The 24,775-nt window shown below is 37.9% G+C and overlaps 1 protein-coding gene across 2 annotated transcripts in view; it reads right to left on the minus strand.

Annotated features, from left to right (window-relative positions):
- Ndufaf2 (NADH:ubiquinone oxidoreductase complex assembly factor 2) overlaps positions 1 to 24,775 on the minus strand; it is a 133,885-nt gene that overhangs the window by 9,577 nt on the left and 99,533 nt on the right. For both annotated transcript variants that reach the window (XM_008821454.2, XM_008856372.2), the window contains one exon: positions 21,780 to 21,820. In XM_008821454.2, coding sequence (XP_008819676.1) covers positions 21,780 to 21,820 — 41 coding nt within the window. The remainder of the gene's footprint in view (positions 1 to 21,779; positions 21,821 to 24,775) is intronic.

Genomic DNA, 24,775 nt, shown 5'->3' on the forward strand with positions numbered 1-24,775 from the left:
ACCTAGACAATTGAGAATTATTCTTCCAAGGAGTTTTCCAGTAATGCAGTAATGCTTTACATATATATACAAGTGATGCTTATGGTATGATACTCATGGCAAATATAAAACATTCCATATTAACAGACTTCAGAATTATTTGTATAAGGCTGGGCATGGTAGTGCACACCTTTAGTCCCAGCATGCAGGAGGTAGAGGTGGAGGGAGGTGTACGAGCATTTTGCTTGCATGTATGCATGTACATCATGTGTGTGCCTGTTGCCCACAGAGGGTGTCAGATTCCCTGGAACTGGAGTTGCAAAATGGTTGTGAACTGCCATGTGGGTGCTGGGAAAAAGAAGGACTCAAACCCAGGTCCTCTGCAAGAGCAGCAAGTGCTAACTGCTGAGCCATCTCTCCAGTTCCAGCCACAAAATTTTTCCCTGGAAAGGCACAGCAATAGAACAGAACTAAAGTTCAGTCTTTATTAGGCAATTATTAAGCTTGCTATGAAACTGTTATGAATCTAAGTGGGAAAAAATTCAAACAGGTTAGATATATATGTACACATCAAGCCCTGATTATTCTTTGATTTTTTTTTTAGCGCTATATTCCTTAGGAGTTTAGTATTTAGCTATAAGCACTTGAGAATTCTGAGTATATCACATATAACTATGTTCAAACTTAAGTTCAAAACACATGCCAAGAAAAATCTAAATATAGTGTAAAATAGATGCAGCAGTGCTTCATTGTTAGAATTCATTATTTTAGAAAAGCAAATGAAGACTCAGGAGTCAGTCTTAGGCACATGTCACTGGACTCTTCTTAGAAATTTCTATGGGAACAGAACTATGACTCATTTATTAAGTCTAAGTTATATTACATTAAAAACATGAGGATGTGAATTTATAAAAAGTTACTCTTTAACATTATATCTGTAATAGTTATTGAAGGTACATAGATGAGTACATGTAAGGTAAATTTTTGGTCTCAGAGAATCAGATCAACTTTCTAAAATACTTAAGTTACTAGTTAAATTGTCTAAAATTTGTATATTTTTAATGCCTTATCAGAAATATGCTATAGATGGATAAACTTGATCTTACCAGCTCTATTAGTTTCTTAACATAATTTAAGCTATACATGCTAATGAATAACTTTTCATGCATATTATACAGTTTAGCATATGAGTAAAATGCCTTTGACTCAAATAAAAGACATTATAAATACAAAAGATTACAATGTGAAATTTGGCCTGAAGTATGTTTCTGAGCCCCATATCGTAGATATCCACAAGGGTGGGAGCATATTACACTATTATAGCAAAATGTACCACAGAGACCAGACCTAAACATCACATAATGGGAACTTCATGCTTTAAAAATGTTCCAAACTGAATTTGCACACAGGGCTGAGGGGTGGTATTGGGATTGAGTTTTTGGCCTCAAACATGCTAGGTTCATTCTAGTGCTATATCCGCACTCAAATGGACATTCTTTTTCAGTCAATTCTTTAACATGCTGAGAAATAGTTCAAGCCTAGAAAATGCTGTGGTGAGGTCCTACCTTGAAAATACTGCCAAGTTGTTTGATTAAACTATATTCTTTAGTTTTACAAGTTGAACTGTCAAGATGAAGCAGTAAGTTAGTAGATCACCCCTTTTCAGGCTAGGAAAGAAAAGAAAATGTGTGTGTGTGTGTGTGTGTGTGTGTGTGTGTGTGTGTGTGTGTGTGTAGGTCCCCCCAAAGTATTCTGTGCTCAGATCTAAGCTATGGCCTGACAGATTAGTCAAAGATTAATTTCATCTTATCCAGATGGTAGGATGAACCAAAAGGATGAAAAAGCTATAGCACTCAGGATGCTATCACTGGGCTACTAAGAAATCCATTACAACCAAGCAACAGCCGAGGAGCTCAGCTTCAGCAGACGCTGCTCCTGCTGCCTGTTCTTGCCAATCAGTAATGTGTTTCTGCCAAATCAATGTCACAGTTAATTTATTCACATTCAAATCTATTGCAAACATCCTTTGATCAATTACAGTAATGAAAATGTACAGAGTCTTGTTGTTTTGACATGCTTTCTTGGACTCTCCTCCTGCGCTTTCCCCTCCCCCCCAAACATTTCTAATTGCAAGAAGGTAAACTCAGTGGTTCTTATTATTTGAAGAGACAATTGTAAAGTTTGTTTATATTTTTTGCTGGCCAGGAATTTCTGGCTTTGAGTTTTCTTTCTTTGAATTTCAGCCAGATTAATTATTAAATCTTGAACTGTCACTAAAATGAACTAATCACAGAGCTCAAGTCATTAATGGTTTTGAGGTGGTATTTCCTTTAATGAAATAAATGAACTTCCCCATGTATGAAAAAAAAAGACAGACACAATTATTTAATCAAAAAAGAAACAGTAGTTAAACATTAATAGAAAATAATTACAGTCACTTAACATTAGTCCTACTTAATTGAACACACCAGAAAGAGACAAAGAAAATGCTGCTCTCTTATATGAAAGAGGGAAAGGGGAAAGACTGTACTCTCTGGAAGGAAAAGCAATATTGGGTCCCCATGGCTTTCCACTGAGAGACAGAAAAGTGGCAGAGAGGCAAAAGTCAGGGAGGAAAGAGAGGGCTGCATCAGCGAGTGTCTGCTAACATTTACTAATTTGTTATGTGCCCGCTGCTGGAGACAGAAAAGGGTTTTCTTCTACTCTGAGAGAATGAAGTAAAAGAGTTAGGCAAGAAGTGATGTACTGAATTAGAGAATTCATATCTTAGGCTTCTGGTAGACTGCCCTAGTGAACAAAAATGCCATGGTCAGAGGCTATACTCCTTAGGATGGGATGCAGGGACAGTAGGGGCTGGGAAGTGAAAGACACACTCCTTTGGTCCTGCAGTTTCCATTCTTTCAGTAAATATATACCAAGCATGTACACTTCCAGGTTTATGAAGCTTGGTGAGCAAAGAGGAGGACAAGCAAAGGAGGTGGCTTACTGTAATTCTGGCTTAGCCAGGTGTCAAGATCCGGAAAAGCTGGGTAAGTACCAATGGCCATCAATGGTTAATGCCTAGGAGCCCATTCCTATTTTCCCATTCACTATTCACTGGTTCAGTCATATATTAATTAAGAGCCTACTATATGCCAAAGAGTTTAAAGGCACAACCTTTATCCTGCACTTAAGGAACAATTTTGGCAAGCAAGAAGTAAAAATGTAACTTACAATAAGGTCTACGATAAGACTAAAGAAATGTTGTAAAAATGCAGACAAAAAAAGAAGGTTTCCTGAATATTAACCACACTGAGGGGAGTGGGAGATTAGAAATGACTTCTTGGAGAAGGTGTTGCTTGAGTCTTAACTGATCTATAGGAATTAAGAGAGAACTGAGAGGAGCTGGACAATGTAGAAGGATGTACACAGACATTAGAGGGCTGAGGAGGAAAGCAGTGCAGTGAGCTCAGGACACTGTAAGTGAGTTCACACAGAAAACAGGGCTCAGAACACGCCAAGTCCTGTAATACAATCTTAGGATATCAAAGTTTTATTCTGAACATAATGATGAAATATTTCAGACTTTGAAGCAATAACAGAATTTCCAGAGAAAATACAGAATTCTTAGTTAAATCTGAATTTCAGATAAACAATTGCTTAGTATTTCTTTCCTATATACTACATGGGACATGCTTACATTTAAAATTAGTTGTTTATTTTTCAATTAAACTTAATGGGCTGCACTGTATTTCTACTTGCTTAATCTGGCAATCATAGAGGGCTTCCATGTTTACTTCACTTTTAAAATAGGACTGTGGCAACTGAGTGAATTGGACTGCAGGGAGCAAGGGGCATGACTAGAATAGAGAAGTAGGACAGGATGCTGTGCAGAAATGCAAGTGAGACATCATTAGGCCAGAAACAAACATGGCAGAGGCAGTGAGATGGAGAGGAATACACTGTGTGGCTGTTCACTGTGCGCATTTGCTTGGTTATGAAGTACAGGGAGGAGATCAGGCCTGTCCCTATTTCCAGACAGCGATTACAGAGAATGTCATTAGCTATAATGAAGAAATAATCAAGAAAACAAGAGCTGTACATGGTGGCACATACCCATAATCCCTAGCACTTAGGAGGCTGAGGCAGTGTGTTTGAGGCCAACCTGAGCTACAATCTTGAATTTATACTTTAAGCCTTGAATGTTCTCAAGATCATTCTTGGAGAAGGTGTTGCTTGAGTCTTAACAGAATCATAAGCCCAGTGAAGTAGCCCATTAGACTTGGATGTCTAACAGACAGTCTCATTTAAATATGTTGACACCACTGAGGCTCAGAGATGTAGCTTACGGTCATTCAGTTAGCCTATGCTTAGCAAGCCAGTCTTAGGCCTCCACTTTATAGTTGGGGCAGTGCCGTGCTGCCTGTCTCCAATGTTCTCCTGATGCCTGATGCCTGACAGTTTGGTCTTGTTTCATTCACTGAACTGGGCCTCTTTTCCCTATCCTCATGCACTAAAATACAGACCAGCTCCAAAGCAACAACCTACTTCATGAATAGACAGCCCTGAAAGTTAAATACCACTCTTGGAGTAAGTAGACTCTGTCAAAAATCAAATGCACACCAGTGGGCAGGATTAGAGGGAGAGATGGTGGCAGGTGGGAGTTTGGTAGGAAGAGGTAGTGGAAGAGGGTGGGGGAGGAGATGGGAGTTGCTAGGATGTTCTCATGGCAGGAAGCAGAGCTTCCGCTGGCAGTGGCTAAATTGGCTTCCCTTATACCATGGTGTACATTTATTAGGCTATCCTATCACATGTACCCTCTACATCTCCCAGAACTAACTTTTACTAGTTCTTAAAAATGCATCTGAACCATGCATTTCTCCTCATCTCTCCTGCCAACAGCATCTCTTGCCTCATTCATAAGCACCTCTTAACAGATCTCCTTGGGCCCCTGTGATACAATGCTCACATGGCAAACAGTGTGACCTTTCATGCCAGTTCCCATGAACAAACCTTTACTTAGTCATTAGAAAAATAGTCAAATATGCCTGTGACAGATATGGGGAACTCATAAGATCCTTCAATGAAGGCTGTCCCTCTCAGCTGCAGGGGGAGCTGTGAATTAGGCAGCCTGCAGCTCTCCATAGCTTTGACATGTCCCCTAATAGCAGAGGGCTACCTTGCTACTGGTTTCCATGGGCATTCCTGTCCAGTAACTGAGTGAGACAGGCCTGGTCACATCAGCCACATGGGTAATACAAGCACTCTAAGTACTCCACAGATCTGGCTGAAGCTTTGCTGGAGCTGTATCACCATTTGACTTTGTCTCCTGTTCTCTTACATTTCCTTCTTTTCCCTTTCACAAGGATATCTAATAGTTATTGTCTACCCCAACACCATCTCAAGTCTGCTTCTGAATAACCAACCTTCACAAGGCTCAAGTGACCTGTTATCTCATTCCAGTCACATTCCTCTTTATTACAGTCTAGCCTCACTGGCTTCTGTGGTTTTTAGCCATTGTGTATTTCACTGGGCTCCTTTTTGCCTGAAAGGCTTTTCCTTCAGTTCTTCACATGGCTAGCTGAATGTCACGCTTAAGGGAAGATCAACACTTTTAAGAGAGCTTCCCTGGCTAAGCTGTGCAAGCATTTATAGTAAAAACTACACAAAGGATAAGCAAAGTTTAGCTTCCATCTTTGTTATTCCATTTTGTTCTTGTTCTATCATTTTTACAAATTTTCTACATATTTTTCCATTATTTCTTCCATAAAATAGGCAAATCAATCAGTCAATCAATCATCAATCAATCAATCATCTATCATTTCGACTCATACATAAAAGATACTAGCAATTTGGGCTGGGCACATGCCTTTAATCTCAGCACTTAGGACTCAGAGGCAGGTGGATCTCTGTGAGACTGAGGTGAGCCTGGTCTACATAGGGAGTACATTTCAAATCCATTTTTTTTTTCTTTTAGTCTTCTAGAACTCCCTTGTATGGCTGTACCTTTGCTTATTATTAACAGACACCAAACTGCATATTTTCACCTGATCATTTTGAGTAGATTTCTAGGAGCTAGACTGCTAAGGCAGACAGTAAATAATATATATATATATTCTGAAGGAATTGGGGTTTTACCACCATTTCTGGCCCTGTTCCCCTCAGTTGCTCACACTTAGTACCTAGAACAAGGTTCGGCACATAGGAAGCACTCTGTGTTTGCCAAACGAATGAATTTGGTTTTGCATGTGTACTTTACTCACTGCTGAATGTGCAGATTAACTTTGTATGCTGCAATTGTACCACAGATCCAACCTAAATAAACTGAAATAGCTAGCAGTTAAGGATAAATTACATTCCGTCATTAATAAAATCAACTGTGGTTCTAAGTAACAAAAGTCTTCATAATGGTGAAAATGCCTTACAATTGTGAAAACTAAGAAAAGATATCTGTGCTCCTGGGAATTTATAATAAGTTAAGAAATTCAATGTGGTAAAGATGAATACTTTTGAAAATGGAGAAAAAGATATTACTTGCTTTTTGTGTACTCTTCACTTGTCAATCAGTAAGCATTTGGCTCAGAATATATCACTTCTCAAATACAGAGTTCCTAACTTATGTTAAAGTAAAAAAGTTTAATCATCAGCCAACTTTTTCGACCCAAAATACTTTTTCAGAGAAACAGGGTTATAATGATGGTTATACTTAGTGCCCATTCAGCAATTCATCCAGTGTAGCACATGTGCAATAATAACACAAATGATAGATCACAATGCATCACTCACAGTGCCCATGACCAACTGAAACATGACAACAGGTGGTTGACACTTCAGAAATACCATTTATGTTGTTTCCCAAAGAGGCAGAGGTACTGTGGGAAGGCAGATGGGTAAATGACCTTCAGTCATTTAGAGTAGAATGGAGGACACCTGTCCCCTGCCCACCCCGAAGTGCCAGATAGACAAAGCATTTCCCTTCCTACTAGGGATTAGGAGAAGAGAAGACTAGGAAGATAGGCTAGGCATCTGGCAGGGCAGATGTGAGAGACAAGGGGCCTGGGTGAGAGCCGAGGACCCTGTGAGTAACTGGACGTACAGCAGTAGGAAGGGCAAGCACCACAGAAGCATAAGAGTAACTTCTGCCCTCGGCAATGTGCCCAGCACTGGCAGACTGGCAGCTGGAGCTCCCCAAAGCAACTGTACTGGGAGGGGAAAAGAATTCTCTCAAGGGCAGCATCTGATGAAACCAACTGAAATGATATTGTGGGAAGGACAAAAAGGAGAAGGGAGGAACCGCAGTAGGATCTCTTCTCTTCAGAGAAATTGAAAAAGCTAGAATCTTAATTAAGATCATAGACTGACTTCTGAAGGCTGGGCAACCAAGTGGGGATCAGTGGAGCCAGGCTTCTTTTAGGATTAGTGCCAGGAGTAAAAGAGGCTCAGGGATGATGTCCCTGATGCCCCACTGACAGAGACAAGAAGATGAAATAAGAGTCAGGAGAGAATTCTCATGGGAGTTGTGGAAGGGCATCGATCACTGGAGAGCCAGCGAGATGGCTCAGTTGGGAAGGTTCTTGCTGTGCAAGCCTGAAGACCCGAGTTTGATTCTTGGAACCTTCATAAAGGTAGAAAGATAGATCAGACTCCACAACGTATCCTTTGAACTCTATATGTACATCGTGGCAACACAAGCCTTCTGCCTCCAACAACAACCACTACTACCACTACTATTACTACAGCTTAAAAAAAAGTCACTGGGAAATAAAAGCAAAACAGAAGAGGGAACAAGGGCAAAGAAGGAACTGACCAGGACATCAGTCCTTCAATATCCCTGAGCATATACTCAGGAGCAGGCACTGTTCTAGATCCTAGTCCCCATTCTCATTAGGCTTAAATTCTAACTGGGAGAGACAAACTACTACCAGAGCCAGTAGCTGTGAGTGAGCAGGTGCTACTGTCGCTGCATCCTTCTCCTCAGACCAGCCTGCCAGCCTACCCTTTTGTCAGCTAACAAATAAGACACACAAAATAGTATGACAGTGCTGGCAAATGAGTGAATTAGAACATGTGCAAGGCTCTTAGCTGCTGTAAAACGTTCTTTTTTCTTTTCTCAAAATGAAACAAAATACCCTTCTACAAAATACCCTTTAAAACAAATACAGGAATTTAAACAAACAGAAATCCACGAAGAAAACATACATATCTTGGTATCATTACACACTTTCCCCTCATAGACTTTATATCTTTACAATATGAACATAATGTATCTCATTTACAAATATACTTGTAAACATAAGATACATACTGTGTATTGCTATGTCATAAATTGCTTTTCATTTAATGTTTTTCAGATAACTTTTGGGTCAATATATAAATTCACATTATCCTTTTTAAAAATATTTTTGTTGATTCTTTGATAATTTTATAATGTATTTTGATCATATTCAGACCCCTCCCCCATCTCCACCCTTTTACTAACTCCCCTGACTTCTCTGTTATTTTTAAAAGGCCTATGAAGTTTAATTTGTGTCCCCAGGTGCTCTGTGTCTTTATCCTCCTTAATGGCCACTTGGCAGCTAATATTCCATTGTATAGAGGAATGTAGGTGGATGCTTAGAACACTTCATTGTTTAAAAATACTATAACATCTGTATAAAACTTTGTCATACTTGTCATTCATTTCTTGGTATGCCTTCTTAGGACTAGAACTTCTTCTACCTCAAGAAGTTTCATATAGTTAGACAATTTACATCTAAAGAGTTAACAGTAACTTACATCTGTATGGTGAATAAGTGTGGCATTACTACACCAACATTACAATTACCTGAATAAAAGAAGCCTGACTCTTTAGTTTTTAAGAGTGAGCCTGAACCTGGAGGACACTTATTCCCCCAGATATTTCTTTGAGCCATCTGTCTCCTGGAACTGTGATGTTGGAACTGTATCCTCAAGAGAGGCTCCATCCATAATTTTCTTCAAAATGATTTCTTCAGCTTCATTGGGGAAATACAAGTTTGGCTCCACCCTTATCTTAACAGAACATCCTACCTTTTCATCCCCAGTTCTAGAATATCTCATTCATCCAAGGTCAAATGTCTGTCCCAGTCTTCACTGTGTGCAGTAGAGGTTGAGTGCACAGTCTTGCAGCACTTTGATAGGTTAATTCTCAAGCATATCCATGTTCATTCATTATCTTTTTGGGTGGAGTGCAAAACTGAGGTTGCCAAGGAAACTCAATCAGGTGCCCAGTCACAAGACCCAAAAGCATATGGTCAACGAGTCTGCCAAGGTTAATTAAAAGTCATTAGTCTAGATTCTGTCCATTTACAAAAGTCATCCCTACAAATGAGACTCTGTTTCTTACAACTTCTCAGGCTCTCGGTTTGCCCTCTACTATGGTTTTGGCTTTGGTGTCAAGCCGTGCTTCATCTTGAGGGCTCATTTTCTTAACCTTCAGTTCTCAGCCTAGTTATCACCTCCACAAAGTACCTTTCTGAAACTTTGCTCCATATAAAGAGGCTGTCTGTTGTTTCTTCTTAGAGTTTTTGCCTTTCCATCAGAGCTCTTTTCACATTTGTAATGATCCACTTTGGGCACACGTTAAAAGTGACTTTTCTAGCAGACAAGCTCCACGATGCTTAAAGTGCTGCCGAGGTCACACCCATTCATCAACATCTAGTCCAGAGCAGGCATTCACAAGTTATTTGCTAAATACATTTTAGTTTCTTTCTTCTGAGGGCCTACTACTAGTTTTCTCTTGATCAATATTCCTTCTAAGAGGTAACTGAATAACAAAGGCAGTTGAATTGTCTTTTTTTAAAAAAATATTTTATTTTATGTGTATGAGTATATTGCCTGCATGTATGTGAGCTCGCCCGTGTCATGCAATGCCGTGGAGGTCAGAAGAGGGCTTCAGATCCCCTGGAACTGGAGTTAGGATGGTTCATAGCCGCCATGTGGGTGCTGGGAATAGAACTCGGGTCCTATGCAAGAGCAGTCAGTGTTCTTAACCACTGAGCCATCTCTCCAGCCCCTAAGTCTTTTCTTAAAAAGGTGTTTAGAGGGAGGCAGTAAATCTTATTTTTCATCTGAAACATGTTGATTTCAGGCATTGCTAGATCTAGACATGCAGGAAATCTTCAGCTGGGCTTGACTGAATGCTGTAATAAACCAACTGAGCCGCACAGCTGAATAGTCTTTGAAGAAATTCTCTGGGTCAAGAACTTGTAATGTGGCTTTCATGATATCCAAGAGTACATTTTATTCTTGCATCTCGAGATTTTTGATGGGTTCAAAATGTGTTGTTAGTTCACTTTTGATAATGAATTTATGCCACACAAACTTAGGATAAAAGGAATGTGCTACTAGAACATCCAGAAAGTTAGGAACCATTAGGAACTTGTGACTTAATTTTATTGATAATCATGCTGTGATGACAATTTACTCAATTATTCGCTTAAAGGAAAAGTGACAGTTGCTTCAAGTATTTAAGTATAAATCAGAAATAGTGTCAATCATTTCCTTAATTATAATCAGGTAATCAGGATAGGATGGGAAATAGGATAGGATGGCATGCTTTGCCACTTGTAGGTAAGAGAGTCCATTTTATAGATACAATGGTTAGTCCCTTATTTTCATTCTGGAAATAAAAAGCTCTAATTCTCAGGCTGGATGATATTTTTAAGAGTATTTCTTAAGAATATCTCTTTCTGGGCCAGTGAGACAATTCAGCAGGTTAAAGGAACCTGTTGCCAAACCTGATGTCTTGAGTCTGATACCTGGAAACAACATGTTGAAAAGTGAGAACTGATTCCCCAAACTGTCCTCTGACCTTTATACTCACACTGTGGTATGGGCTTATACACACACACACACACACACACATACACACACACACACAAAGGGGGATCTCTTTCATTTTAGAATATGGCATCTTGCAAATGTGGCAGGAATTAGCAAAGCTCTTATTTGGAGGTGTACCAAGAATACCTTAATATAACATTGGTATCATAAAGGTTTTTTTTTGTTTTGTTTTTGGTATGTTTAGCTTGAACAAAGACTGGGTCCTATTTTTATAGTGTAGCCTATAGTATTTACATTTCATTTATAAGTACTTTTGCTTTAAAAATGTCTTGCTATGCTGACAGGCTGGCCTTGAACTCCTGGGCTAGTGACTCCTCATGCCTCCACCTTCTGAGTGGTTGTGCTTCAGCTGTGTGCCACCACACCCAACTTGCTTAAGAGTCAATAATAATGTTCCTTTAGGTAAATCCATATTACTTTTCACTAACTATATCACTGAACTTATTGCAAATATTTTGCCAATACACAAATGAATTTTGTTAACATATTACTGTAGTGTGACAATATGTCAAAGCTTTAAAAATTATTGCATTTAAATGCAATATACAATATAAATCTGCTGGCAAAAATATTCAACTGGTGATGAAAATGTGAAACTCATTTTGTAAAAAAATATTAGTGAGGTTATTTTAAACAAACACTAATACACGAAGGCTTTTATGATAAACTGCCATGCAATTTGGAGATCACTGATAATGTAATTAGTCTGATTTTGCAAGAGAGACAATGACTGAAACAGTATGCTTATTAGTCCTTACTAAAGTATATCTCCTTCTTGTCTGAAAAAGAAAGACTGTCAAAATATACAATTATAGAACCGCTAGAAATAGTTTGAAAGAAGACAGGACCTGTCATAAAAACTTCATTTTCCTTCTGAACAGTTCGCCCTGTATCTGATTGCGCAATTCAGAAAACACTGAATTTTATCAGTACATATCAAGAGCTTCATACATTAAAGATGAGAAGCAATTTTTAAAAAATCTAAATATATTTTTATACTTTGAGTATAAGTGAAATAAAACATGATTTTAATAAAAAGATAAACGATGCAAATATCTAGATTTATGACATTTATTTTAAGCAAAGAACACTATTTCACAGAAACACCTTTCACATGTATGTACATACATATAGAGATACACACACACACACAGACACACACACACACTTTTCTAAGAATACCTTAAAAAATACAAATCAAGCCCATATGGTCTGTTTTATTTATTTTCTTTTTAAAATGCATTCTCACACAATGTGCTTTAGAAAGGTTAAATACATAAACATTGCATTAACTTGGAAACAGACTAAGCCAATTGACCAATTAGGTTCACATTTACACATTCACTGCTAATTGTGATAACTTGGAACTAAGGCCTCTCAGATCAATTAGCTAGCAGCAGTTATCAATAAGAGATAGTGTAATTACATTTTACAAGTATGTGCAAATTTATGTTTTTTTTTCATTTCTTAGTAACTATGTAAAGTCCAGGAAATTTTTCTATTAGTAGGTAGTTGTATATCTTACCTAAATTATGAAATAAATGTTGGCTAGGGATTTAATTCAGTGGTAGAACATGTTGTTAGCATGTATGAGGTCTTGGATTTATCTCCAGAACCACAAAAAAATAAATCAACAGAAATAATTGTTTTGCAAATAGAGGTACAACTCAACCCAATTAATATGCTAATTGTTGTTTCCTGTTTAAGAAAATTCCAAATTTGCAAAGTACCCTCATAACAAAAAGAAAACAGAAAGACTGATTAAAATGATCACCATGTAAAAGCCAGATTCTAAAAGATTAATCACATTCCTTTGAGTAAAAACATTCCTTTATTGGACCATATTCATACCTTCCAGACTGGGGATTTGATGCCTCAAAATTCCTGATCATGCAAAACCCAACTGCCTTTAAAGCAAGAAATAAAGTAAAAGTTAATTGCTACCTGTGATGCTTTTCTGTGTTAGCTTGGCTAGGCTATGGTACTCAGTTAATTATATACTTACAGGGGGGAAAAAATCACCGAACTCCTTCATGAGGTAAACTGCAGACACATTGGTAGGCTATGCCAAGCTTGTTAGTAAAAATTGACCCCAGGGTCTCTGAAGTCCCCAGCACCCACTGAATAGCTCTCCAGAACTGCATCCTATTAAGATGATTTTGGTCACAAAGTTTTTAAGCACACCTGATATAATTTCAGCACTATTCCTACGGAACACATCGTTTTGTCAGCATAACCAAAGTGCAGTCAGATTACAAAAAACGAGTAGACCCACTGAATTTAATTAGCTGGTATTGACCACTTCCATTTTGAGCTCATGTCTGCTAAAGTCAGTTTTGGTTTTGATACAGCTGATGTTGAATAAGTGACCCTTAACAAACAGAAGCATGATATGGGAGAGTTAAAAACCAAAGAAGGGAAAGCCCAAATCAACATGTGCTTTGTAACTAGTCACTGCTGTGTGCTGGGGCCTTCTGAGGAGGAGCAGTGAGTGTGCCCAAACAGACTGAATGTGCTTGAAATGCTGACCAAAGGGACAGAAAGAAAGCGTTCATCCATTAGCTCCTATCCCCCACCTCTCAAGGGTTACCAGTACGTTAACACTCTCACAGCCATGCCATGTTTTTCCCCATAGGCACCCCATGCTTTGGTGTTGGTGGAGACAGCAAAGAATATGGAGAGTTATGGTGAAGCCACATTTTTGAGCAGTGAGCTACAGCAGCAGGGCTGGCAGGTCCTAAGAGGCGTCTGATAGAGGTGTCCTATATGCTCGTTCCTTTTCCCAATGAGATTGAGAGCTTAAAAATTGATCTGAAATATAGTGATGAAAAAAGAGGCAGGTCTTAAGTTATAGGAATCGGGAGACAAAAACAAGAAAATTTCATAGTAATTTCTATAAAGCAAGCATTCAAAAACACTACAGTCCTATTCTCAAATGTAGATCTTTTCATTTCTTTTAAGATTTTATTTTTACTTGCATGTGTGGGGGCATGTGTGCATGCAGAGGCCAGAGAGGGCATCAGATCTCCTGGAGCTGGAGGTAGATGTGACCCCCTGATGTGGATGCTGGGACCTGAACTCTGACCCTCTACAAGAGCAGCAAGCACTCTTAACCATTGAGCCATTTCTCCAGCTCCTCAAATGTAGAACATTTAAAAAGATAAACAAGGGTCAGCAAATCAGCAGATAAAATTACATACTGTGAAAGCCTGACAACCTGAAGTCAATCCCTAGAACTCACAGTGGAAGAACTGACTTCCTAAAAGTTGTCCTCTGACTTTTACACATGGTGTGCCACAGGCATCTGTGTGTGCACACACACAATAATAAAAAAGATAAGTGAATGTAAACTTCAGACTTATTCCTGTAAAACCTCACATGAGATTAGGATTCTTGTGAATCTTATTTATCTTTGCATTTTATTTATTTTGGGAAGGGGCCATGGCACATGTACCACACTACAGGTACCATTGGCATACCTATGGAGGTGCACCTGCGGAAGCCAGTGGGCATCTGTCCTCTCCTTTCACCATGTGGGTCCTGGGGATTGAACTCAGGTCATCAAGCTTGGAAGCAAGTACCATTACTCTCTCAGTTATCTCACTGGCCCCTCTTGTGGACTTTAATAGCAATCAGAAATGATAGTAAAATAACAGTTATCACTTATTGAATACTTATTTTGAACTTTGAATTATTTTGGCAATCACTTTATACCAGTTCACTAGATTAAGAAACTACTTTCAAGATGAATAATTTTCAAATTTCTGGACTGTGAGATTCAGTGGGTGTATGAGTCAGGGATCTCCAGATAAAAGGCTGGAGATCCTGGGAAGAGGAGATACTGTAATCTTGTTTTAAAGCAGTTTGCAGGCACAATCTGTCTTCTTCAACCAGTGTCAGGGCTTCTTCCTGTAAGGTCTTCTTCTAATTAGATGAGGCTACCCACACACTGTGGTGGGGGCTGAGGGGGTAATTTTATTTACTCAAATTCTACTGAATTTAAAGATCATTTTTAGTGCACAAAAAGTGGGTTTCATTACAAGATTTTCACATACATACATATCATTGTATCTTGTTCTTTTTCACCCCCATCCCTCTCTCCATCCCCTGAAATGGTCTACCTTCTGCTTTCTTGTCTTATGTGCGTGCGTGCGCGCGCGCATGCGCGCGCGCACACACACACACACACACACACACACACACAATTTAAATGTAGATTCTGAATATGAGAGGAAAACATTGTATTTTGTCTATCTTTTACCCTATTACCTTTCTTGTAATTCCCCTCCTCATAATTCCTCTTCAATTTTCATGTTGTGTGTGGCTTATTTCACTTAACATGATGATCTAGTTACATTCATTTTCCTGCAAATGACATCATTTCATTTTTCTTTATGACTGAATAAAATTTCACTGTGAATATATGCCACATTTTCTTTGTCCATTCATGTATGATAGACATCTAGGCTGGTTCAACACCTTGGCTACTGTGAAGAGTGCAGCAAGAAACACAGGCATGTACATATCAGTGGTATACAGATTTAGATTCCTTTGGGTCTACTTTCAGTTTTTTGAGTAATCTCTAAACCAAGTTCCATAGTGGTGGTATCAGTTTACATTCCCACCAGTAGTGTATAAGAGTTCCTCTTTACCCACATCCTTGCAAACATTTGTCTTTTTTTCTTTCTCTTTTAGACAGGGTCTCCTTGAAATCCCAACTGGCTTAGAACTCATTATGTAGACCAGGCTGACCTTGATCTCACAGAGATCTCCCTGCCTCTGCCTCCCAAGTGCAGGGATTAAAGGCCTATGTTACCATGCTGGCTTAAAGCAGGTTTAATTAGCATTTTGCTGATGATAAACACTGAACACTTGAAAAATATGTATTGGTCATTTGTATTTCTTCTTTTGAGAAAATTCTGTTCAACTCATTTGTCCATTTATTGACTGGATGATTTGGTTTTTCTAGTTCTAGATATTAATTGATACATAGTTGGAAGACACTTTTCCCCATTCTGTAGGCTGTCTCTTCACTCTACTGATTGTTTCCTTTACTGTCCAGAGCTTCTTAATTTCATGCAATCATTCCAATTCCTGGGATTGTTTCCTGTGTTCCTGGAGTCCTTTTCAGAAACTCCTTGCCTATCCCTATATCTTGGAGTGTTTTCCTTTAGCATTTTCAGAGTTTCAGGTCTTACAGTAATCTCATTTAAAGAATAACTTTGCATCCAAATGTAGATTAGTATTTGACCAAATTTTACCCGAGGACCACAGTATGAACCCAGTTGGCCATTTGACTGAGAAGTAACATTTGAGGCAACTTGATTACACAAACACATATGACTAGAACAAAAGTATTCTTAGTGAGTTGCTATAGGTTTATACTTTTCATTACAGATCTTTCTTTTCCTTAAAAGAAAAAGAATACTTGTAACCTAATGATTAGACTTTACTATGCACTAATATATCACATCATCCAAAAACCTCTGTTCTATAAAACATATCTATTTGCTTGTACTTTAGAATACTGGTAAAGAAATGCATCACAGCGGCACTAGGATGTGAGATGGAAATTAAGTGTGCTTGAATCCATGAACATAACAAACGTATCAAGAAACTATCTAAAATTCCCACCCCCTATCACTATAGGATCAACACATATCTAACAAATACACATTTTTTTATAACCATGATGAATATTTAAGAATAAATCAAGTACGCCTAATAATATAATAAACTCAGAGATGATCAAGCATGCCACTACTACAAATCAATATAATTTTCTTCAACACCATTATTCCTATTAAAAACTTAAAAACATAAACAAGTACTTAGCATCCATGTTTTTCTTTGAACTTAGATTGAGTAAAATCAGGCTTTCTCTAGAATGGAGAAGATGAGTGAAAAGAACCAAGCTAGTGCTTGCTGAGATAACTAAAGGAGTGCAGCTTGAAAACCTTGCCTCATTCTAACTCCCACATCCTTTCACTCTGGATCTGAGCCCAGTTTCACAACCTAAATGAGACTTGTCTAATGACTGATGATATGACTTAGAAGGCTAACTCATTCTAGAAGGCAGAACTAATTCTGTACATGATTTAATATACACCGAGTACGTTTCGATGAGTCTTAAAGAATCTGAGCAGGAATAAATCTAATAATAGTGAATGGTAGTACCTTACTTAAATACGACTTATTTTACAAATCTTTTATATTCTGTTTCTTAAAAGTCAGATAAAGGTCAAAATAGATGGGAAAATGTGCTAAGAATAAACCTAGCTCAGCTCTGTGTAGATAGATTTGTGTAAAAAGCAACAATTTTAGACAAAAAAAGTGAGACCCTTGAAATTGACATAATACTTCTTACAAGACCCAACTACATCCAATGTTTTGAAAACAAGAAGGATTTACAACACACTAGCACAAAAACCTCTTGTCTCCTAATAAACAGATACCTACAGTCAGGGAGATAGAAGAACTTGGCACTTATGAATGCAAACCCAGGAACTCAAAATACTCACATGAATCATTTTCATTTCCTACCTTGCTTCTAAAGAAGCAAGATGAATTTTACATTCTTTGGTTCTCACAGAGATAGAGGTCAATACCAAAGAAAAAACTTAACATAATGTTAAGTCCTTATGCTTCAAGCAAGTGCTTGTGTTTTTTTCATTTATTGTGGTAACGAAGTAAACAGAGCAGAATACAGAAGAGTAAGTATACCTCACAATTATGTACTAATACATGCATGAGTAAATTAATTTGTTAAAATCAGCCAGAATATATGGGATATTTTATTATTTCTACTTTTAAGAAGTAAACTTATTTTTATATTCAATTTTTAATAAAAAAAAAAGAATCAAGGTCAGAGTACTGGCCAAGTCAGACATCATAAAAATGCACAACAATCAAACTGACAGGTGTGCACTGGGGAACTGCAGGCACTTTTGATTAGAATCAACTTTGACCTTTTTGCCTGATCAGAGATGGGCACAAATAAGTTAGGCATGAGGGAAGTCAAAACTGGCATAAAACTGCCCCAACAGGGCTGTCTATAATGGGTGGTGGTAAACCCTTTCAACCATGTCTTTTTCTTGGGGAGGTGGAAATGCCAGGAGGTAAATAAAGAATGGGATGCTCAGCAAGCTCAGTATATACCCTTTTCAATCTCACAAGAATAGGAGCCCAGAGTGACACCATCATAGAACACATGCCACTCCTGCATGAACTGCAATAAGAACCAGTTTCTGAAGGCAATTTTAGCAAATATTTTTCACTTGAAAGTTCAACATATCAGACTAATCTCAGTTTCGCTGAAGGAAAAAAATATTAAAATCAAAATCTAAATATAATTTTAGTGTTGTATCAAGTGTATCCAGATCAGGTTAGTGCAAAAGAAGCCTATAGAGAAGTTATGTTAACTCTGAAGCATATACGAGGTATTTGGTAGCAACTGAATGAATAATAAAGCTACCAAGCATCAAGATTTTCAAAAGGAATTTCAAAACTAAGGGATGCTGATTTTTTTTCCCCATGAGTATTGCTAGAAAAATTCTAGAAGTGCTTAGGTACTTTCAAATTTCAAGTATCTCATTTATTTATATGTTAGGAATGTATTATTTCTCTATCAGAGACTCAACTTGTTCTCTTAAAATATGTGACAAAGGTAGAGACTCAACTTGTTCTCTTAAAATATGTGACAAAGGTTTCATTGTATTCTTTTAAATATTTATTCATATCTTTTATTGTGACAAGGTTTCAAATTCACTATGTGGCTGAGGATGACCTTGAATTTCTGATCCTCTGCCTTTACTTTCAGAGGGCTGAGATTACAGGTTTGTGCCACCATGCCTCATTTATTCAGCACTGGGGATCAAACCTGGGATATGTTAAGCAAACACTCCAACAAATGAACTACATCTCCAGCCCTCACTATATTCTTTTCAAACAGAATATTTTATGATCAAGAATAAATATATCTAACAATATACACCTATGTGCCCACTGTCAAATTTAAGAAATTAAACTCTGCTGATATGATAAAAACCCTTGGTGGCTTCTCTCCTACATTCTCCTTCTCCACAGTAACAGCTGCCTCCATTTCTTGTTGACCATTTTCATGCGTGTTAATACTTCCTGCACAGCTCTATGTATCCACAACAGCAGCAGCACTCTATCCTTTAAGACTTCAAACCACTTCCCATTACAGTTGGCACAAACAATGGCAAAGCTACATTTCTAGTGACTGTGCATGGAATGCAGGCTTTAAATATTTTTTAAAGTCTTGGAGCTGCGGTTTAGCTTGTTCAATTTATGGAAAATATAACCATGTAACTTAATTGGCAAAGCTCGTCCTCATTGTCAAACCCAGTCAGCCAAATCTGACTTACTCCCTGTCAGAAAAAGTCTGGTTTAATTTTAAAATTCAGATAAATGTGTTATTATGCATCCCCATGACAACTTTCACACTTCTGAATTTTAATTTTAAGATAATAAATGGATAGCTAGCTAGCTAGCTAGGTAGACAGAAAAGCTCCAAGTCATGGAGTCTGGTCACGAGTTTGTAGCCCGGATAAAAATCATGTGCTGCCACTGTGATAATTTTTATTGAACTGTTCTCTCTGCCTTGCTTTTAAGGAGCTCTCCCTCAGGTAAGATGCATTCTTCAAAAGTCTCTGTGGTACCCTGGAGATTTTTAAATCCCAAAGCAAGGCAGGCACCATAGTAAGGTTTGGTATGGACAAAGGGTAAGTTTTTCTTTTTGAAGTTCGACAGTTTTAATAGTAATTTTTTAAAAAGTCAGGTGACAACTGGCAGACCAGAAGGAATTCTTAGACCTCTTTTTTTTTCTTTTAAAAAAAAGACTGCATATGCAGAGAGAATATGGAAATTAATTTGCTTAAAGCTTTTTAACCTAAGCATCCTACAGGAAGTCTCTGCATACCCTGAAGTGTGTCAAAGGGTCCCAAAACCACTGATCAGTGGCAGAGTTGGCAAACTAGGTTCCATCAACCTATTGCTCTTCAGTCTCAAGTTTTATTGGAAACAATCACACTCATTAGGCGAGTATGACAGAAAAATGAATAAGCCTTAATTCCTGTGCTACTTTTCTTACAATGCCAATAAGAAAGATTAATAAAACAATTTGAACACACAATTCCAAGGGTTATCCACGTGTCCAAGGCAGTGCAGTTATATCGAGAAAGGACATATTAGGTCTATGACTGAAGTAGTTGAGAAAAACATTGATGGAAACATAGGATTTGAATGAGCCATTTGAAAAGAATTAAACACAAGCAGAGTATGCTTGCCAGCTGATGGGAAAGAGCAAAAAACATTAAACCTAAGAAACAGCAGGGAGTTCCTCTAAGTGTGGGTAGAATAGTATAACGGGGTGAGGTGATAGAATCAGGAAGCCTTGGAAGGAACTGGACCTTCCATTGGCCAGAGCTTTAGAAGAAGTGACTAGAAATTGGTCCCTTCATCCTTCAAATTAGCCAGGAGAGAAGCTGTTAAGTCATGGGGCAGGAGTTTTTAACAAACTGCCAGGTTTCAAACACATTCCATTTCACTCCACCTACCATGTGAAAGGTGCTCCAGTTACAGTTGTTGTCAATCTTACATTTTAGCCATTTTCATGTGGCATGGCTGTTCTTTACTGTGACCCTGAGTACTAGAGGAAATTGGGTATCTTCTTCTACACATAGTGGCCACTTTTGTATTAAATAAAGGGCTCCTCTAAGGTCTGCACAATTTTTATTAACTTTGACTTTTTTGAAAATTATTGAGATGTGCTTTATATAACCTGGATACAATTGTTTTGCCAGACACACAATATTCTTTTATCCCATTGATCCCAATAAGCATTAGTTTTCATTTGGATTTAGTCTAATTTATCAATACATTTCCTTTATGGATAGTGTATTCTGTCCCCTATCTATTCCAAAGATATTCCATTACATTTTCATGTAGAAGAATTATAGTTTTGGTTATTATGTTAAGTTTAGATTCCCCTTGAATATTTGTGTATGATGTGAAGCTAGGAACAAGGTTCTTTTCTTACTAGTGAATATTGCTATTTTAGCATCATTTGTTAAGAAATGTTTTCCTGTTCATAACTGTTTTTTTGATACTATTGCTGAAGAACAGTTACTATTAATGTCTTATTTTTGGATTCCCCATTTTTCCTTTTCATCTTTTCAGACAGGATCTCATGTAGCCAAGTGGGATATCAACCCCTAACTCCCACCCCTGCCAAGGCTCAAGGAATGTCCTGGAAAAGGAGGTGGAAAGAATGTAACTGGAGGACGGGAAGGAGTGCTGTGAAATGCCATCTTGTGGACATGATATGAGTATTACACTCATGAACTCACAGCAGCTGTAGTCACCTGCACAAGACCAAGCCAGTCAAATAAGGCTGAGGTGCTCTCCAGACCCCACCCCTCACTGACTATTGGCACTTGATAGCTGCTGGGAGAGGGAGAATCACTCTTTCTGAGGATGTTCCCACTGGTAAGTTTCCCATGCTTCAGTCACTGTCCTCATACTCAAGCACATGTGGGCAGCACTAATTGGACTTAGTGAAAAAAAAAGATATAAAGTTGGGGGGCATGATGGGGAATGTGAGAGGAGTTGGAGGAGAGACATGTGGGTGGATATGATAATATTTCATTAAATACATGTATGAAGTTCTCAAGAATAAAGAAAAGTTATAATTAAAAATTAAAAGTATATGTATTTTATGATAAAGTATTTTATTAATGCACATGTTAATATATTGTAATAACATACTATTTTATTAGAAATATCTGAGTTATTTTTATTGAGTAAAATTAGTACTTTGGGAAAATGCACTATATTTTTTGCTAAGGATTTATATATCCTTGGTAGTACAAACTCTCATTTGAGAAATACATTATAAACACATGCTGTTTGAATATTTTCCTGTGTACTCTTACCTCCATAGTAGGTGGAGTCTTTCTTGTTCTTCTAATCCATGCTAGAAAGGAAAATAACATTTAAATGTTAGCTTTCCATAATTTACATAAACTCAAAAAATTTACATTTATTTCTTTATGTATTTTGGGGGTACACCATAGTGTGCATGTGGAGGTCAGAGGACAACTTGTAGAAGTTGGTTCTCTCCCTCTTCTACTATGTGGGTTCTGGGGATCAAACTCAGGTCCTTCCATTTGATGCCAAGAGCTTTTACTCACTGAGCCATCTTGCCAGCCCCACAGAAACATTTTATTCAATTCTGCCTATAAGATATTTTAGCATCTATAATATATGGTTTTAAATAGTGGAGCTGTAGCAAGGAATGTGCAGATGAAATACCTCATCACCTACAGCATGCACCCTAGTGAGGGGAGAACAGGAAATGAACATAGCAGTATATTGTCAGGCGGTGAGCTGCAGCATGAAAAAAATACAAGGGCATAGGGATGACAGTTTCCCACCCTCAAAATCACAGCTCATAATCATTTCAATTCAATTTAGTCTATTTATGGCATAAAGGACAAATCACAATAAAGTAAACTTGAAGGCAATGTCAAAATTATATTATTCTGAAGATTTGAATTCATAACTGTCCAATTTATCAAGGTCTTAGGAAAGTTTTTATTATAGATATTTTTCTTCTGATGTGATCCAGCAAGCAGCTGCCTCCTATGGCTGCAGATACCATCAGGCCTTCACTTTAACACACAGGAGACAAGCTACAGAGGTAGAACACAGTCTGCTGAGTGCCTACTTGGTACCACACTGTGTTAGATGCTTTACAACAAAGGGAAGGGGCTGGGGCAGATGCCTCTGGGGAAGTTACTCAATGAGGTTCTAAAGTCAGATTTTCTGGGTTCTACTTTCAACTCCTAGTTGTGTTACCTGGGACAAGTTATTTAATTTTCTAAGCATCAAAATTTCCATCTGTAAAAAGTAAATTCTAATAGTACCTACAGTGTATGGCTGTGATAAATATGTAATGAATATTCCGTAGGTATAATGAAAACCATTGTTTTCTCATTTTAGTTGACTTGATCTTCTTTATAAACCCATGAAGTTTTCTTATTTCATGGGAAATTCAATAATTCTCCAGTTTATGCATTAAATGATAATGTTGGGGTTTGAATGATCTGACCCTGTCTCTAGCTCTAAAACCAACCATGCTTTACTAAGCAGTCTGTTAAACTTTAGTGAGCAGCATAAAAGCACACTAAGCTAGGAGTAAGATTAGGCACAACCCTAACAATGTCAGGAAAGAAAAATTATTGACCTCATTTTATACTTTGGGGAATTGAGGCTCGGACAGATTAAGTAGTATGCCTATGGCCATATAATTCGTGAGTAGCAGACTAGAAATCAAATCATGGTGAACTGGCGGCCAAGTCAGAGCTCTGTCTGCTGACTAGCTACCCTCTCTTCAAATCAGCTTTACCAACTTGCCTTTTAACATCCAAATAAGATCCTCAGGACCTACCTTCCTGCAAAGTCTAGCTCTGCGTGGTGTGCGTTTGGAAACTGAAACACTCAACTAGAGGCCTGGGATTACCGCATCTTGCTCTGCAATCCTGCACCGACCACATACGTATATCTTCACCATGTCCCCATATTTAACATTTTCTACTCTGTTTCTGAACTTCTACTTATTCTTCTCTGCAGTCTCTTTTTATTACCTTTAATGCCTCTTTGGCCCATTTGTGGCCAAAACTTGCACTGATCTTCCATGACTATAAGGTTGCCAAGGTCAGGATCCACCAATGGGAAATTTATCTTTCTATCACCTAAATGCCTTGAGAAAGCAGGAACTTAATACTCGTTGAATAAATACACACACTATAAAGTATTCACTATAATAGGATTCCTGTCTAATTAGAAAAATCAACTTAGTAATATTAAAACTCCTCAATGTAGTCAAGGAAATCAGTGATTTACAGCATTTTCAGCTGATTCTTTATGTTCAAAACAAGATATTTATATTTACAGCCCCCCACCCCCAGGAAAGAGACTTACTTTAAAATAATTCGTATGAGTTCTATGTCTCTAAAAAGTTTTAAGCAGTAATTCCAGTTTTAATTTAGATTAGAAAGTTAGTTCAGAATAATCAGCTGCTAGGGCAGGGTTCAGCAAATTTGAGCCTCCAAACCACACTCAGTCTATTGCTTGTTTTTACATCTTTTAAGTGGCTGAAAAAAAAAAAAAACAAACCAAAAGATGCATATTTCATAACATGAAAATAACAAGTAATTCAAATTTTCGGTGTCTGTAAATAAAATTTTATCAAAACACAGTCACACTGATTTGTGTCTATGGCTACAGTGACAGAATTGAGCAGCTGTTAAGTCCCAAGTGAACCACAAAGCCTAAAATACTCTCTGGGTCTTTAAAAGAAAATGTGCCAACCCCTAGGCCAGGGCTATCATTTAGGGCAACTTCCTTAGCAACAAGTGTACATCTTGATGCGAAACCACTCCCATAATGCCTAAAATAAAGTCATTATTTGTCACCACATGTTTTACTAATGATTGCCATACATTCTAGAGTCTACAAATATATACCAGTGGGTATGAGATTGTGATGAAAAAAATTCAGTGGCATAATACACACCAACATGATGAGAAAACTCCACAAAATAACTATTTGTTTTACTGATGAGCCCATAAAACAGCACTTTCAGGGTGGACAGATGGTGCGGGGGGGGGGGGGAGTTAAGCGCACTTGCTGCTTTTGTGGAGGACCAGGGTTTGGTTCCCAGCACTCACATGGTTGTTAAAAACTGTTTGGAACTCCAGTTCCAGGGAATCCAATGCCCTCTTCTAGTCTCCATGGGCACTGCACACACATGATGTACTATGTACATGCAGGCAAAGTACTCACACACATAAAATAAAAATAAATAAAATATTTTTAAAATACAAAAAAATCCCCAGAATTTTCAGATTTCTTCTGAGATTGGAAA

This window comes from Nannospalax galili, unplaced genomic scaffold (assembly GCF_000622305.1).
Source record: "Nannospalax galili isolate Female #2095 unplaced genomic scaffold, S.galili_v1.0 scaffold751, whole genome shotgun sequence".
NCBI classification, from domain to species: domain Eukaryota; kingdom Metazoa; phylum Chordata; class Mammalia; order Rodentia; family Spalacidae; genus Nannospalax; species Nannospalax galili.